The sequence below is a fragment of the Oncorhynchus keta genome, chromosome 6 (genome assembly GCF_023373465.1).
Source record: "Oncorhynchus keta strain PuntledgeMale-10-30-2019 chromosome 6, Oket_V2, whole genome shotgun sequence".
NCBI lineage: Eukaryota > Metazoa > Chordata > Actinopteri > Salmoniformes > Salmonidae > Oncorhynchus > Oncorhynchus keta.
The window spans coordinates 12,736,383-12,754,795 of NC_068426.1; the positions used below are offsets into that span (position 1 = coordinate 12,736,383).

Genomic DNA, 18,413 nt, shown 5'->3' on the forward strand with positions numbered 1-18,413 from the left:
CAGATGATTTCTTTATTCCTCCTCGGGATAAATTAGCAAGTGCATCGGTGATGTTGTACCCACGGTGACTATTTAATCCTTCCCCAACCAGCAACCTAGGATTGATGGCAGTATCTGTGCAAAACCTGAAAGCGCGAACCACTGCTTTTAATCTTGGCAAGGCGACCGGGAACATGACCGAATACAAGGCAATCAAACAAGCTAAGCATCAGTATAGAGACAAAGTAGAGTAGCAATTCAACGGCTCAGACACGAGACGTATGTGGCAGGGTCTACAGCCAATCACGGACTACAAAAAGAAAAACAGCCCCGTCGCGGACACCGATGTCTTGCTCCAAGACAAACTAAACAACTTCTTTGTCTCACTTTGAGGACATTACAGTGCCACCAACACGGCCCGCTACCAAAACCTGCGGGCTCTCCTTCACTGAGCAAAACATTTAAACGTGTTAACCCTAGCGAGGCTGCCAGCCCAGACGGCATCCCTAGCCGCGTTCTCAGAGCATGCGCAGACCAGCTGGCTGGTGTGTTTACAGACATATTCAATCAATCCCTATCCCAGTCTGCTGTTCCCAAATGCTCCAAGAGGGCCACCATTGTTCCTATTCCCAAGAAAGCTAAGGTAACTGAGCTAAATGACTATCGCCCCGTAGCACTCACTTCCGTCATCATGAAGTGCTTTGAGAAACTAGTCAAGGATCATATCACCTCCAACCTACCTGACACCCTAGACCCACTCCAATTTGCTTACTGCCCCAATAGGTCCACAGACGACGCAATCGCAATCACACTGCACACTGCCCTAACCCATCTGGACAAGAGGAATACCTATGTAAGAATGCTGTTCATCGATTACAGCTCATCATTTAACACCATTGTACCCTCCAAACTCGTCATCAAGCTCCAGACCCTGTGTCCCGACCCCGCTCTGTGCAACTGGGTCTTGGACTTTGACGGGCCGCCCCCAGGTGGTGAGGGTAGGAAACAACATCTCCACCCCGTTCTCAGCCCTCTCCTGTACTCCCTGTTCACCCATGACTGCGTGGCCACGCACGCCTCCAACTCAATCATCAAGTTTGCAGAAGACACTACATTGGTAGGCTTGATTCCCAACAATGACGAGACAGCCTACAGGGAGGAGGTGAGGACCCTCAGAGTGTGGTGTCAGGAAAATAACCTCACACTCAATGTCAACAAAACAAAGGAGATGATCGTGGACTTCAGGAAACAGCAGTGGGAGATCCCCTCCATCCCATATCGATGGGACAATAGTGGAGAAGGTGGAAAATGTTAAGTTCCTCGGTGTACAGATCACGGACAAACTGAAATGGTCCACCCACACAGAGAGCGTGGTGAAGAAGGCGCAACAGCGCCTCTTCAACCTCAGGAGGCTGAAGAAATTTGGCTTGTCACCAAAAACACTCACAAACTTTTACAGATGCACAAACAAGAGCATCCTGTCAGGCTTTATCATCGCCTGGTACGGCAACTTCTCCGCCCACAACCGTAGGCTCTCCAGAGGGTAGTGAGGTCTGCACAACGCATCACCGGGGGCAAACTATCTGCCCTCCAGGACATCTACACTTACCACCCGATGTCACAGGAAGGCCACAGAGATCATCAAGGACAACAACCACCCGAGCCACTGCCTGTTCACCCCGCTATCATCCCGAAGGCGAGGTCAGTACAGTTGCATCAAAGCTGGGACCGAGAGACTGAAAAACAGCTTCTATCTCAAGGCCATTAGACTGTTAAACAGCCATCACTAACATTGAGTGGCTGCTGCCAACATACAGACTCAATCTCTTGCCACTTTAATAATTGGAGGTAATAAATACATCCCTAGTCACTTAAACAATGCCACTTAATATAATGTTAACATACCCTACATTACTCATCTCATATGTATATACTGTACTCTATACCATCTACTGCATCTTGCCTATGCCGTTCGGCCATCGCTCATCCATATATTTAAATGTACATTTTCTTAATCAATCCTTTACAGTTGTGTGTATAAGGTAGTTGTTAGATTACTTGTTAGATATTACTGCACAGTCGGAACTAGAAGCACAAGCATTCCGCGACACTCGCATTAACATCTGCTAACCATGTGTATGTGACCAATAAAATTTGATTTGATGTGATTAGAATAATAGTGAAGACATCAAAACTATGAAATAACACATATGGAATCATGTAGTTAAACCCTTTGCCTTTTTGACAGTTTCTCTCAACCAGCTTCATGAGGTAGTCACCTGGAAGGCATTTCAAGTAACTGTAACGGCAGATTTCCTCCTCTTCGTCTGAAGAAGAGGTGTAGCAGGGATCGGACCAAAACGCAGCGTGGTAAGTGTCCATATCGTTTATTATAAAACATCAACTGAACACTAAGAAATACTTAACAATAAATGTGACCATGAACGAAAACCAAACCGAAACAGTTCCGTGTGGTGACAACCACAGACACGGAAACAAACACCCACAAACCAACAGTGAAACCCAGGCTACCTTAGTGGTTAGAGCGTTGGACTAGTAACCGAAAGGTTGCAAGTTTGAATCCCCGAGCTGACAAGGTACAAATCTGCCGTTCTGCCCCTGAACAGGCAGTTAACCCACTGTTCCTAGGCCGTCATTGAAAATAAGAATTTGTTCTTAACTGACTTAAAAAAATTTAAAATTCAAATCAGAGACAACCAACGACAACGATTGAGAACCATACTAGGCTGAAACAAAAACCTAAACATAGAAACACAAAACATAGACTGCCCACCACAACTCACGCCCTGACCATACTAAATCGAGACAAAACAAAGGAAAATAAAGGTCAGAACGTGTGTCATAATAAACATTGTTTTTTTTTACTACCAAGCCACACTCATTCTCTTGTATCCTGCAGCCTACTGTAGGCCTAACTCAGAGCATGATTCAGACCCTTGCTATTTCGATCATTCAGGTGGTTACACAGTGTGACATCTGCTTCAAACTCACACTCAAACATGTAGATCCCCTGATGTCACTCTCCAGATCCCAATCACCTCAATTCTAGTCACCTGTTCACACACCTGTATGTCATTATCACACACTATTTAGTTGAGTTCCCTGCACCCATCATTGTGAGATATTGTTTGTGACACACTTCTATTCGGAGCCCTGGTTTTCCCCTGTAATTGAATCCTCCAGTGTATGATAGTTTTGGCCTGCCTCACTAACAATGCCTTTTGCCTATTCCCTGCCTGTACTTTAGCTTATTGGATTTTCTGTTATAAACCTATTGCATGATCTCCCAGATGACGTTACTAGCCTTTTCCTTGCTTGTACTGTTGCCTTTTTGGACTCCCTGTGTATAGCCTTCTGCCTGCCACTGGACCCAGCTACCTGCTTCATCCTGGGGTCCTTTGCCAATAAACACCTGCTGCGCCCTGTGCTTGAAACCAGCTCTCTGTCTCCCCTGGTGTTCATTACACACAGTTGTCGTCATTCTTTTTCTCCAACAAAGACATTCCCTTTCTGTCAGGTATGATAACCCGAATCTGATCTTCATAGGACTCCATTTAAATGCCCATTTGTAACACCCAATGTAGTGCCCCTTGAGATTTTTACTGCGTTGATATCTGAGTTCTTACGGTAATGGTGCTGATGAGGAATGAGTAATATATGTGATGCTGTTACTGCCATTTCATCAGCGGATTTTCAGAAACATCTTTAAACATGAAATTGCTATGAAATTAAACCATCGACAAGTTGTGAGGACGGCCGTTATCCAATTTTACATCAAACTCGCCATCACAGTAACAGTTCCCTGTGTAGAATAAAATAATACAAAAGGATACCAGGACAAGGCCTATTTGCGTATCACTGCTTGGGGTAAAACATTGTTTGACTAGGCCTCCTGAGATCACTGTTTCAGAGAGCATCTTCGATATACGAGATTTCTCAAGAACATGGGATTTGCTATTTCCAGCCGTTGATTGCTCATCTAACAAGGTAATTAATTGCACATAAAATTAGTACACGACCATGTTCTAAAATGTATTATGGTATGCCATTGCCACAGATAATACCGTTGTAAATCGATTTTAGATTAAGACTATTGTTTACGAAGAGCAGAAAGAAGATAAGTTAAATGTGTTTTAAATGTTATAAGACTCGTTCAGATGTATGTAGCCCAGAACTAATACGTTTTATTTTTTCCAATGGTGAAATTAGTATTCAATACGTAGCCAATTGTTTGTCCATTAAAAATGCGCATAACTGCCCTTTTAATTGTGTTTAAGGAAAACTGTTTTTATGTCAACACATGTTATTATTGCACATGTGAGCTGAATATGCGAGTGTTCTTTTTTAAGAGCTGTCTGCATTTACCAGGAAAGAGGAGATGCCTTTCCCTAATAATGTACGGCAGGCAGATACGTTTTTCAAGAAAAAGCTAATAAACCGTGCGCTGTGGGCTATAGGGCAAACAATCAAGTCGGTTTTCGATGTTGTGCGCGGTTTTGAGCACACATCCTCACAAATAGGTTTAAACATATATAAGCAGGCCTACCACACAGAACTACATTTGTAAAAAATAGCCCGATAAGGATATCACTGATAGTGGATTGGATAGCCTACCCTTGGGGTCAAAACAAGTGTTAAGTTATTTGTTGAGATGTAGACGGGCCATGCGCATGATTTACTAATCGTCAAATATTTTATTTTTTCCCCATAGATTCTATGAGAGATGGAAGCGATATGGCTGTACCAGTTTCGACTCATTGTCATTGGGGACTCGACAGTAGGAAAGTCGTGCCTGATCCGGCGATTCACAGAGGGACGCTTTGCGCATGTGTCCGACCCCACAGTCGGTGTAGACTTCTTCTCACGCCTAGTGGAGATAGAACCAGGCAAACGCATTAAACTTCAAATCTGGGACACAGCCGGACAAGAGCGATTCAGGTGACACTTTTTTGATTTAAAAACATATATATTCCATTGTAAAGACCACAAATTGTGTGAAATAAATCACAAGTTTTTTTTACAGTCACCTGTAAGTATTATTACACTACCAGTCAAAAGTTTTAGAACACATACTTATTCAAGGGTTTTTCTTTATTTTTTACTATTTTCTACATTGTAACGCTTTTCCAACAATCTTGGAGTTCCCATACATGCTGAGCACTTGTTGGCTGCTTTTCCTTCTCTCTGCGGTCCAACTCATCCCAAACCATCTCAATTTGGTTGAAGTCGGGGGATTGTGGAGGCCAGGTCATCTGATGCAGCATTCAATCACTCTCCTTCTTGGTCAATTAGCCCTTACACAGCCTAGAGGTGTGTTGGGTCATTGTCCTGTTGAAAAACAAATGATAGTCCCATTAAGCCCAAACCAGATGGGATGACGTATCGCTGCAGAATGCTGTGGTAGCCATGATGGTTAAATGGGCCTTGAATTCTAAATAAATCAGTGTCACCAGCAAAGCAACCCCACACCATAACACCTCCTCCTCCATGCTTTACGGTGGGAAATACAATCATTTAGTAGTGGTTTCTTTGCAGCAATTTGACCATGAAGGCCTGATTCACAGAGTCTCCTCTGAACAGTTGATGTTGAGATGTGTCTGTTACTTTAACTCTGTTTCTGAGGCTGGTAACTCTAATGAACTTATCCTCTGCAGCAGAGGTAACTCTGGGTCTTCCATGGTCCTCAAAAGATCCAGTTTCATCATTGCGCTTGATGGTTTTTGCAACTGCACTTGAAGAAACTTTCAAAGTTCTTGAAATGTTCCATATTGCCTTGGTTTCTCCCTCAGACATGTCTTAAAGTGCTTATTTGAACTGTTAATAATAATATGGCTTCTATATTCCTCCCCTAACTTGTCACAACACAACTGATTGGCTCAAACACATTAAGGATGAAAGAAATTGCACCAATTAACTTTTTATTTTTATTTTTTTGTGTGAATTTTACCCCTTTCTCTCCCCAATTTTGTGGTATCCAATTGTTTGGAAGCCGCACTGCTTCTTAACACAGTGCCATCCAAACCGGAAGCCAGTCGTGTCAGAGGAAACACCGCGCACCTGGCAACCTGCGCACTGCACCTAGCCTGCCACAGGAGTCGCTGGTGCGCGATGAGACAAGGATTTCCCTACCGGCCAAACCAATTGTGCGACAAGGATTTCCCTACCGGCTAGGCCAATTGTGCGTCGCCCCACGGACCTCCCGGTCACGGCCGGTTATGACAGAGCCTGGGCGCAAACCCAGAGTCTCTGGTGGCGCAGCTGGCGTTGCAGTACAGTGCCCTTAACCACTGCGCCACCCGGGAGGCCCTACCAATGAACTTTTAAGAAGGCACACTTGTTAATTGAAATGCATTCCAAGTGACTCGCTCATGAAGCTGGTTGAGCGAATGCCAAGAGTGTGCAAAACTGTCAAGGCAAAGGGTGGCTATTTGAAGAATCTAAAATATAAACTATATTTTGATTTGTTTAACACTTTTTTGGTTACTACATGATTCCATGTGTTATTTCATAGTTTTGATGTCTTCAAGATTATTCTTGTCACGCCCTGATCTGTTTCACCTGTCCTTGTGCTTGGCTCCACAACCCTCCAGGTGTTACCCATCTTCCCAATTATCCCCTGTGTATTTATATCTGTGTTCTCTTTTTGTTGCCAGTTCATCTTGTTCGTTCAAGCTTACAAGCGTTTTTCTTGTCAGCTCCTATCGTTTCCCAGCATCTCTTTGCTAGTCCTCCCGGTTTTGACATTTGCCTGTCCTGACCCTGTACCCGCCCGCCTGACCTCTCTGCCTGAGCCTGCCTGCCATCCTGTACCTTTGTTCCACCTCTGAATTACTGAACGCTGCCTGTCCCTGACCCTGAGTCCGCCTGCCGTCCTGTACCTTTGCCGTACCCAGGATTTTCGACCCCTGCCAGCCTTGACCTGTCTTTGCCTGCTCCTGTTGTTACAATAAATAGTGTTACTTGGACAGTCTGCATCTGGGTCCTACCTTGATTCCTGATAATTCTACAATGTAGAAAATAGTAAAAATAAAGAAAAACCCTTGAATGAGTAGGTGTTAAAAAACTTTTGACCGGTAGTGTATAGCAATATATAATTTTATCTAAAATTTGTCTCATCACACTATTTTGCAATGAAGGTCTACAGTAGCCTCAACAGCACTCTGTAGGGTAGCACCATGGTGTAGATGGAGGACAGCTCGCTTCCGTACTCCTCTGGGTACATTGACTTCAATACAAAACCAAGGAGGCTCATGGTTCGCACACCTTTCCATAGACTTACACAGTAATTATGACAACTTCTGGAGGATGTCCTCCAGCCTATCAAAGCTCTTGCAGCATGAACTGGTTATCCACCCAATCAAAGGATCAAATAATTAATCTAGTACTGTAAGAATAAGCTACAGCTATCTAACACTGCAGCGTATAAGACAATAGTTGAACAGTTTTTAACAAATTAATTTCTTACAAAATTAAAAAGCAAGAGAGAAATAGAGTGAGAGTAATTTTTTCCACTTTCAGTTTCTATCACATTTCAGGTATAACCCAGATGCAGACGGTGTCGAAGGAACCAATGTTTATTTCTAATACAGGGGCAGGCAAACGACAGTTCAAAGGCAGGCAGGGGTCAATTATCCAGAGAGAGTGTAAAAGATCCAGAACGGCAGGCAGTCTCAGGGTCAGGGCAGGTAGGGGTCAATAATCCAGTGAGGTGGGGCAAGATACAGAAGGGCAATAAGGGCTGACCTCCATCTTCCTGCTCAGGGAAGAGCGGGGGCTGATACCCCAGGGAACACTCAAAGTGATAGGCCTGTGGCAGAGCAGGGAAGGGTGTTGCAGGTGTATTCGACCCACACAAGCTGCTGGCTCCAGGTGGTGGGGTTGGCGGAGACCAGGCAGTGCAGAGTAGACTCAAGGTCTTGGTTGGCTCGCTCCGACTGGCCGTTGGACTGGGAGTGGAACCCGGAGGACAGGCTGGCCGATGACCCAATGAGGGTGCAGAACGCCTTCCAGAACCAGGATGAGAACTGAGGATCCCGGTCGGAGACCATGTCAACTGGCAGTCCATGGATCCGGAAGACGTGCTGCACCATGAGCTGGACCATCTATTTGGTAGATGGTAGTTTGGGGACAGGAATGAAGTGGGCGGCTTTGGAAAACCGTTCCACAATGGTCAGGATGGCGGTGTTGCCATCAGACGGTGGGAGACCCATGACAAAGTCCGGGGAGATGTGAGACCAAGGACAGTGAGGGACAGGCAGAGTTTGTAGGAGACCAGCCGGCGCTTGCTGAGGAGTCTTGTTCTGTGCACAGACCGTGCAAGCGGCGAAGAATGTGAGACGTCAGGAACCGTGGTAGGCCACCTAAAGCGTTGTCTCACAAAAGCCAGGTTCCGACGGGAGCCCGGGTGGCAGGCAAGCATCGCGTCGTGCACAAACATCCGGTTATCTGAACCCCCCCCCCAGGGTTCGGCTGGGAACGCTGTGCTTCCCAAACCTGCTTCCCTATTCCCACCTCGTCGCCAGGCACGAGGTGGGAAGGATGGTCTCAAGTTCCCGGGGTAGTAGTCGTGGGGCTATAGCGGCGTGACAGCGCAGCCGGTAGGAGAGGGAGAAGTTGAACCGGGTGGTCCCGCCTAGCCTGCCTGGAATTGAGGCACTGTTCGGTGTGGAGATATTCCAGGTTCTTGTGGTTGGTCCACACAATGAATGGATGTTCCAACACCATCTTCACCGCGAGAAGCTCACGATTCCCCACATTGTAGTTCCTCGCCATGCCGTTGAGGCGGTCAGAGAATAAGGTGCAGGGATGTAACCTGAGGTCCAGGCCAGACCCCACTCAGACATCCAAAACATCGGCCTCTACTCCGAACTGGTGGGACGGGTCAGGATGAACCAAGATGGGAGCTGTGGTGAAGCGGTGTTTGAGATCCCGGAACGCCCGGTCAGCAGCTGGAGACCAAGTGAACGGAACCTTAGGAGAGGTGAGTGTAGACGGGGGGAAGCCAGGGTGCTGTAGCCCCGGATAAAGAGGTGATAAAAGTTGGCAAATCCCAGGAAACTCTGCAACCGTACTCTGGACGTACCGCTCTCTCCTTCCCGGGACCCATCTGTTTCACTTACTTCGCTAGTAATGCAGCTAACTAGTTTAACCTACTGAATCACTCTGCTCAAACAGAGGGATGCTATGTTAGCTAGCTGGCTATGACTTTCCAACACAACACTGGAACTCTTCCAAGTCAAAGTAAGCTTTTGGTAATACTCATTTATTGCCACCGGGGCCCGCCGTGTAACTGCTAACTGACTTGACTGTACACTAACGTTACTGCATGATTGTAGCGGTTTACTAACGCATTAGTTATATTAGCTATGCTGACTAGGACGTTACTTTAGCTAATATGGTGACAACGATGTAGGCTGTTTATAGAGGTTTGTCTTGGAAAGGGTTTTTCGCCTGGTCACATACAGCTGATTTGTTGTGCATTGAAGTCTACAAGCGACAACGTGGCTGTTATGAGTGAACTCTGTTTACGTGTGATCAGGGGTGTATTCATACTGCTGATTCTGTTGAAAAACGTTTCTTAAACAGAAGCAAATGGAACAAAACGGGGATAAACATAGCTGAATTTGTCCAATAGAAACTCTCATTTGCAACTGTTGGACTAATGATTACACCCTGTATCAGCTAGATGCAGGCATGAGTGTGCAAGGCGGTATTGAATGTCAATCACCTCAAATTTGTCTCTCAACCTGTGTGCACCTACATTGTAAACTTTCATTCATTCGCTAGGTTTTAGGAACCTCATGATGGGAATAGGGAACATTTGAGTATCATGTTGTAGCCTAAACCTATCGCTGTTGTATTGACTGGGTGAATGGAATATGAATGAGAGTAATCCAATATGCTGTAATAGAAATAAGGCCATGCTCATGAATTATAAGAAAAATAAATAATAATAAACAGCACTGACCGCCACTGTTCTCTATGTCACATCCTCTGTGTAAACAGCACTGACCTCCACTGTTCTCCATGTCACATCCTCTGTATAAACAGCACTGACCGCCACTGTTCTCCATGTCACATCCTCTGTATAAACAGCACTGACCGCCACTGTTCTCCATGTCACATCCTCTGTATAAACAGCACTGACCGCCACTGTTCTCCATGTCACATCCTCTGTATAAACAGCACTGACCGCCACTGTTCTCCATGTCACATCCTCTGTATAAACAGCACTGACCGCCACTGTTCTCCATGTCACATCCTCTGTATAAACAGCACTGACCGCCACTGTTCACCATGTCACATCCTCTGTATAAACAGCACTGACCGCCACTGTTCTCCATGTCACATCCTCTGTGTAAACAGCACTGACCTCCACTGTTCTCCATGTCACATCCTCTGTATAAACAGCACTGACCGCCACTGTTCTCCATGTCACATCCTCTGTATAAACAGCACTGACCGCCACTGTTCTCCATGTCACATCCTCTGTATAAACAGCACTGACCGCCACTGTTCTCCATGTCACATCCTCTGTATAAACAGCACTGACCGCCACTGTTCTCCATGTCACATCCTCTGTATAAACAGCACTGACCGCCACTGTTCTCCATGTCACATCGTCTGTATAAACAGCACTGACCGCCACTGTTCACCATGTCACATCGTCTGTATAAACAGCACTGACCTGTCACACATATATACTGAACCAAAATATAAACACAACATGCAACAATTTCAAAGATCAGATTTTATTGAGTCACGGTTCATATGAGGAAATCGGTCAATTGAAATAAATAAATTAGGCCCTAATATATGGATTTCACATGACCTTAAAAAAAATGGGCCACACAATGGGCCACAGGATCTCGTCACTTTATCTCTGTGCATTCAAATCGCCATTGATAAAATGCAATTGTGTTTTTTGTCCGTAGCTTATGCCTGTCCATACCATAACCCCACCGCCACCATAGGGCACTCTGTTCACAACGTTGACATCAGCAAACCGCTCAACCACATGACGCCATACACGGAAACGGTTGTGAGACTAGTTGGAAGAACGGCCAAATTCTCTAAAACAATGTTGGTGGCGACTTATGTTAGAGAAAGGAACATTAAATTATCTGGCAACATCTCTGGTGGACATTCCTGCAGTCAGCATGTCAATTGCACGCTCCCTGAAAACTTTAAACATCTGTGGCACTGTGTTGTGTGACAAAACTGCCCATTTTAGAGTGGCCTTTTATTGTCCCCAGCAGAAGGTGCACCTGTGTAATGATCATGCTGTTTAATCAGCTTCTTGATTTGCTACACCTGTCAAGTGGATGGATTATCTTGGCAAAGGAGAAATGCTCACTAACAGGGATGTAAACAAACTTGCGCACCAAATTTGGGAGAAATAAGCTTTTCGTGAGTATGGAACATTTCTGGGATCTTGTATTTCAGCTCATGAAAAATGGGACCAAGACTTTACATTGTCGTGTCTTTGGCATCATTAAAAGTGAAGACTGTTATTTCATCAAATCAATTCTCTGTAATTATAATTACGTGATTAAACTAATCATGTAAATGTAATTAACCAGGAAGTTGGGGCACCAGGGAAATCTTCAGATTACAAAGTTATAATTTTCCTAATGTAACTCTTCAGATATTTTAATATCTGATCAATTAGTTTTATATTAATGAATTATTCTTTACCTCACTTCAGTCTCATTCTAAATGTCGTAAATGGTTGGTTATCTGCACGAACCCAGCCTTTACTATAAATCGTCCATACACCAATTGGTTTATTCATTTATTTACTAACTAACCAAATAATCCCAGAAATGCATAAACAAACAAAGCAGTAGATCTGTTACTAACAAATGATAGGGGAGATTCCCTAGTGGGCCAAGCCGATATGACGGCTTGGTGGACAAAGGGAAGTGGGTGTGGACTGAGCGAGGGCAGGAAAGACCAGAGGGATCACTACACACAGTACTACTATAATTAATTGAAATGCTAATCCTTTGCACATGAACGCTCACTCATTCGGGAATAATTCCAAAAAATAAATACATTTGCGCCCGTGTGTCATGATCTTTTCTGTTGGAATCTGGTCCGTCTGCTGGAGAGTCAGTTCATCCGCATCTCTTTCTCTCTGCTGCCCTGAAGATCAGTCTTTCGTGGTTACAATGGATACATCAGAGTATCACTCAGAAATAGATGTTTCGGCGGTTGTCAGTAATAGCACCCCAGGTTTACATAATTTCTAGCTGCAGACTATTAATTCGTATCTAAGATTAGCTCTTATTCTGTCGGCATCAATAGTCTGAGTTTAACCATTTCCAGCCGTGTAGCCATGTGGTATGGTTAGGAATTCAATAACTATTCGCAATCACAGCTCACGCTGTGGGTTTGCTCAATCTTTGTACTCAAACCTGTGCCACCTCAGCTGACACCAAGGTATGTGTGGTCTGAAGAGGATTTCCTCAGGAGGGGTTTTTCTTCATAACAGTAGAAAAGGCGGTTCTATGGCGCCTGATCATGACTGTGTTCACAGGGGCGGACCAATGACTTAATTCAACTTTAAAGGGAATACATCATTTCACAAATAGTTTCATCTTTACACATTCATTTTATACAATAATTTGATGCAAACCTCATAACGGAGGCACCTGTATAAACAGAGTTATGGTAATGTGGCTGTATTGTCTTTCATGAGGTCACAAACATGAAACAAAACGGACCGGATCATAGCTGGCTTCTCCACCGACTGTTTACACATCCTCCAAAACATGAATCAAATTCTGGAATGTCGTAGAATTTGGCAGGAGTTCCTTTGTTCTGCTGTGGAACTCTCTCTCCATACTGCATGAAAAGGGGGAGAGAGTCTCCGCCAGGAATTTACGACCTGAGATAATAGAACAGTAGGAGAGAGTGAGAAGCCATGATCTATACACAGAAAGGGCCACGTTACGACAACATGTGATATTTTTTCAGTGTATTTACCACTGTCCCTCTTCTTTGCTTATCCTCTCACCCTCTCTAGGTCTATTACCAGGGCTTATTACCGTAACTCTGTTGGGGGGCTGCTGCTGTTCGACATCACCAACCGTCGCTCCTTCCAGAATGTGCATGAGTGGCTGGAGGAGGCCCGGAGTCACGTCCAGCCTCACAGCATCGTCTTTCTGTTGGTGGGCCACAAGTGCGACCTGGAGCCCCAGAGGCAGGTGAGCCAGCAAGAGGCGGAGAAGCTGGCAGGTACCTATGGTATGCGCTACGTGGAGACATCGGCTCGCGACGCCGTCAACGTGGAAAAGGCCTTCACTGAGCTAACGCGGGACATCTTTGAGCTCGTGAAGAGCGGTGACATCAACATCCAGGAGGGTTGGGAGGGGGTGAAGAGTGGCTTGGTGCCCAACGTGGTGCACTCCTCAGAAGAGGTCACCAAGAGCGGCCGGCGGTGCCTCTGCTGATTAGCCTGTCTGTCTAGTTGGCTTCACTCAACCCAGCCCATGCAGTCCTGTTACATTATGTCCCACTAGCTCGCAATCTTGTCACATATATATATCTCTCTCACTCCCATTCTGACTACTGGAAGGCCATTCCCGCTCTAGTCTACCACTGAATAAAACATGAATACAGCTACTTTCCACAGTAACCTTCCTGGCGTCTGTCTTACCTGTTACAGGCACTTGAAAGACAAGAAATGGCCTGTTTTATGATTTCATTGTCCTCCCTGTATTTATGCTTCATCTTGTGACCCACAGAAGGAACACACTTCAAACTTTACACGTCTGTTCTGTGTTCTGGAGTCTGGGGAACTCACACAACTATCGGGGGGAGGGGGTGGGGGGTGTTCAATACAGGGGGAAACACCAAATCTATCACAGCTTATTCCACCTTGGCTATGGAAAGAACCAGAAAGCTTGTGTTGTATTACTGGCTGTGTGCAATGCCTCCTGCTTTTGGTGCAAGACTGATGACACCCCCAGACACATGAACAACCAAGAACACAATAGTGTATTGCCATCATCCTTTTCATCACAGATGGAACCAAAGCTTGCGTGGACTGAATCAGTTCTATATGAGTATCAACAGGGAATTTGCACAGTTGAGTGTTGGGTAGCCTGCACTGTGCGATGCCTAACATCAATGTTTTTCATTTGCGGTTTTCTTCATCGTTGCTCATATTAAATGCACAGTTGGGGACACAAGGTACTGCATAACATATCACCTTTTTTGACCACCCTGGCCATCCACCATAATCGTTAGAGAATGCGTCCCATGAGAAAGACGTTTTATATACTCCATTGGCTTTAACAGTAAGCTCACCCCTTAAACATTGACATCTACACAACGATAGCGCCTCCTGATGTTGTGAACACCAAGCTTTAAATGTGGTCAGCTGTTCTAGAGTAGTTTTTTTCCTTCCGTTTATTTAATACCTGCATACTGTAGGGTCATATGCTTGTAGTTTTAACATGATCCTAAGCAACATTCCACACGTGTCCAATATTTCTTCCCAGACTATTGGACTCAGCCACGTGCTTTATCTAACCGTTATATCTTCCAATCACAACCTTTAGTACCCCTCTAAAATGTATTTTTTCTCAATGCCAGTTTCCACCCTCCCCATTGAACTTTTTGGGTCAGCTATGATCCCATTTGCTGGGATCATAGCTGCCAGGCCCATGTCCATATACAACGTTAATCCCAAGCAGACCATATCTGAGAGCAATTTAAAGAGCCTCCTAGGTTCAAAGTATCTATGCAGCAGGAAACTAACCATTTGCTCGAGAGGAAAGCTACAACATGTATTAATCAACCTGAATTTTACTCTCCTTCAGGGTTGTTCAATACTGCACGTGTATAGTTGCATTTTATCCATTTGTAAATAGCCAGGGTGTTCTGGATGAATTAATTTCCAGAACATGAAATGTCATAATGGTTTGATAGAAATGGTAAATTCCATGACTTTCAATATTTGTAGGAGATACAGAGCATTCGGAAAGTATTCATACCCCTTGACTTTTTCCACATTTTGTTACGTTTCAGCTTGTAGCGTCATACCCAAGAAGAATCAAGGCTGTAATCGCTGCCAAAGGTTCTTCAACAAAGTACTGAGTAAAGGGTCTGAATACCAGTTTGGGCACACCTATTCATTCAAGGGTTTTTCTTTATTTGTACTATTTTCTACATTGTAGAATAACAGTGAAGACATCAAAACTATGAAATAACACATATGGCATCACGTAGTCACCAAAAAAAGTGTTAAGCAAACAAAAAAATATTTTAGATTCTTCAAAGTAGCCGCCCTTTGACTTGATAACAGCTTTGCACACTCTTGGCATTCTCTCAACCAGCTCCACCTGGAATGCTTTTCCAACAGTCTTGAAGAAGTTCCCACATATGCTGAGCACTTGTTGGCTGCTTTTTCTTCACTCTGTGGTCCAACTCATCCCAAACCATCTCAATTTGGTTGAGGTCGGTTGATTGTTGAGGCCAGATTGTTGATGCAGCACTCCATCACTCTCCTTCTTGGTCAAATAGCCCTTACACAGCCTGGAGGTGTGTTTGGTAATTTTCCTGTTGAAAAACAAATGATAGTCCCACTAAGCCCAAACCAGATGGGATGGTGTATCACTGCAGAGTGCTGTTGTAGCCATGATGGTTAAGTGTGCCTTGAATTCTAAATACATCACTGACAGTGTCAGCAGCAGAGCACCCCCACACCATCACACCTCCTCCATGCTTCACGGTGGGAACCACACATGCAGAGATAATCTATTCACCTTCTCTGAATCAGACCAAAAGACAGATTTCCACCGGTCTAATGTCTATTGCTCATGTTTCTTGACCCAAACAAGCCTCGTCTTCTTATTGGTGTCCTTTAGTAGTGGTTTCTTTGCAGCAATTCGACCATGAAGGCCTGATTCACCCAATCTCCTCTGAACAGTTGATGTTGAGATGTGTCTGTTACTTGAACTCTGTGAAGCATTTATTTGGGCTGCAATTTCAGTGTCTGGTAACTCTAATGAACTTATCCTCTGCAGCAGAAGTAACTCTGGGTCTTCCTTTCCGGTGGCGGTCCCCATGAGAGCCAGTTTCATCATAGTGCTTGATGGTTTTTGCGGCTGCACTTGAAGAAACTTTCAATTGTCTTGAAATGTTCCGCATTGACTGAACTTCATGTCTTAAGGTAATGGACTGTCGTTTCTCTTTGCTTATTTGAGCTGTTCTCGCCATAATATGGACTTGAGCTTTTACCAAATAGGGCTATCTTCTGTATACCACCCCTACCTTGTCACAACTGATTGGCTCAAACGCATTAAGGAAAGAATTTGCAACATTTTCCAAAAACCTGTTTCTGCTTTGTCTTGTGTGTAGATTGATGAGGGAAAAAACCTATTGAATCCATTTTAAAATAAGGCTGTGACGTAACAAAATATAGAAAAAGTCAAGGGGTCTGAATACTTTCTGAATGCACTGTATATTACAACAGCTGGAGTGTTGCTGTGTTCAGGGTAATAAGATTGGTTTGGTTTGGTTTCCCCCTCTTTCACTGAAGTCACACCCTCTGATTATGAAAGGAGAGGGATCCCTGGGGAAGTCCACAGCCTTTAGAGAGACATCCGTTACCTATATATTAGACATGCGTATTGAGCCTCCATGTGCCAGACGTGTGAATACCCTCCCCACCACAGGTGGCTGGTGGCATCTTAATTGGGAAGGACGGGCTCATAGTCATGGCTGGAACGGAATAAATGGAATGGTATCGAACAAGTGAAATATGGTTTCCATGTGGTTTATTATGAGCTGTCCTCCCCTCAGCAGCCTCCTGTGCTCCCCACCAATGTCGTTGAATGGACTCTCCTGGCTGTATTCTCTGCTAAGCCAGGTACCAGATCAGCTGCTGAATTGACAGCACTGGCGCTAAACCAACTTTGTTTTTCATTCTAAACCATTGAATGACTGTGATATAGGAATGTAGAGAGAACAATCGTTTCATATTTCATGTTCTCTGCTATACCCCTGAGGCTCTGAGTGATGGTGCTTACCTGCACAGTGTCATGCAGAGGTTTGAAATGGCTATGAATCATGTCTTGATAAACCTAGTCAGAGCTAGGATGTATTCCAATTAAATTGTGACTGGTAGATGTCATTTCTTTTTTTGAAACAAACGTAAAACAGACCATGTTTCTTTAGCGGTGTATAGGTTTGGAGTGCATAGCACAAGGGCAGGTTCGATGTCTCATATGCTTGTAAGGAATAAACATTTGATATCAGCAAAGGCATGGTCAATATTCCAGTGCTCTATGATGCCCATCCAAAATACATGTGCTCAGTGTTAGTTGCCTTTGAAGGCACACGCATACCAATGAATTTAAAAATATTCCCCCAGCCTGGAAAAACACTGTTTATTCAACAAGCAGTTGAAAGAAATTGATATTCCGGAGGTTAAACTGGATGTACACTCTATATAAAAATAAGTATGTGGACACCCCATCAAATGAGTGGATTCGGCTGTTTCAGCCACACCCATTGCTGACAGGTGTAGAAAATGGAGCACACAGCCATGTAATCTCCATAGACAAACATTGACAGTAAAATGGCCTTACTGAAGAGCTCAGTGACTTTCAACGTAGCACCGTCATAGGATGCCACCTTTCCAACAAGTCAGTTCCCAACAAGCAGCCCCGGTCAACTGTAAGTGCTGTTATTGTGAAGTGGAAACGTCTAGGAGCAACAATGGCTTAACCCCGAAGCGGTAGGCCACACAAGCTCACAGAACAGGACCGCAGAGTGCTGAAGCGGGTAGTGTATTAAAAACATCTGTCCTCGGTTGCAACACTCACTCCCAAGTTCCAAACTGCCTCTGGAAGCAACGTCAGCACAAGAACTGTTCATCGGGAGCTTCATGAAATGGTTTTCCATGGCCGAGGAGCCAGAGACAAGCCTAAGATCACCATGCGTAATGCCAAGTGTCGGCTAGAGCGGTGTAAAGCTCGCCGCAATTGGACTTTGTAGCAGTGATGAATCATGCTTCACCATCTGGCAGTCCGACGGACAAATCTGGGTTTGGCGGATACCAGGAGAAAGCAACCTGCCCCAATGCATAGTGCCAACTGTACAGTTTGATGGAGGAGGAATAATGGTCTGGGACTGTTTTTAATGGTTTGGGTCCCTTCGTTCCAGTGAAGGGAAATCTTAATGCTACAGCATACAATAACATTCTAGACGATTCTGTGCTTCCAACTTTGTGGCAACAGTTTGGGGAAGGCCCTTTCCTGTTTCAGCATGACAATGCCCACGTGCACAAAGCGAGGTACATACAGAAATGGTTTGTTGAGATCGGTGTGTAAGAATGTGACTAGCCTGTACAGAGCCCTGATCTCAACCCCATACTTTTGGTCATTAATGTTAAGTCA

At 44.6% G+C, this 18,413-nt stretch overlaps 1 protein-coding gene across 2 annotated transcripts; it reads left to right on the top strand.

The window, feature by feature from the left end:
* The first annotated feature begins 3,161 nt into the window (after positions 1 to 3,161).
* On the top strand, positions 3,162 to 17,139 carry LOC118384972 (ras-related protein Rab-39B-like). Of its 2 annotated transcripts, none has more exons than XM_035771703.2 (3): positions 3,162 to 3,517; positions 4,712 to 4,938; positions 13,031 to 17,139. In XM_035771703.2, the coding sequence occupies exons 2-3, from the start codon at positions 4,724 to 4,726 to the stop codon at positions 13,455 to 13,457; spliced, it is 642 nt and encodes a 213-aa protein (XP_035627596.1). In that variant the 5' UTR covers positions 3,162 to 3,517; positions 4,712 to 4,723; the 3' UTR covers positions 13,458 to 17,139. The 2 variants fall into 2 exon arrangements, with proteins under 2 accessions (XP_035627596.1, XP_035627595.1); XM_035771702.2 differs by lacking the exon at positions 3,162 to 3,517 and adding an exon at positions 3,600 to 3,987.
* Positions 17,140 to 18,413: the final 1,274 nt, after the last annotated feature.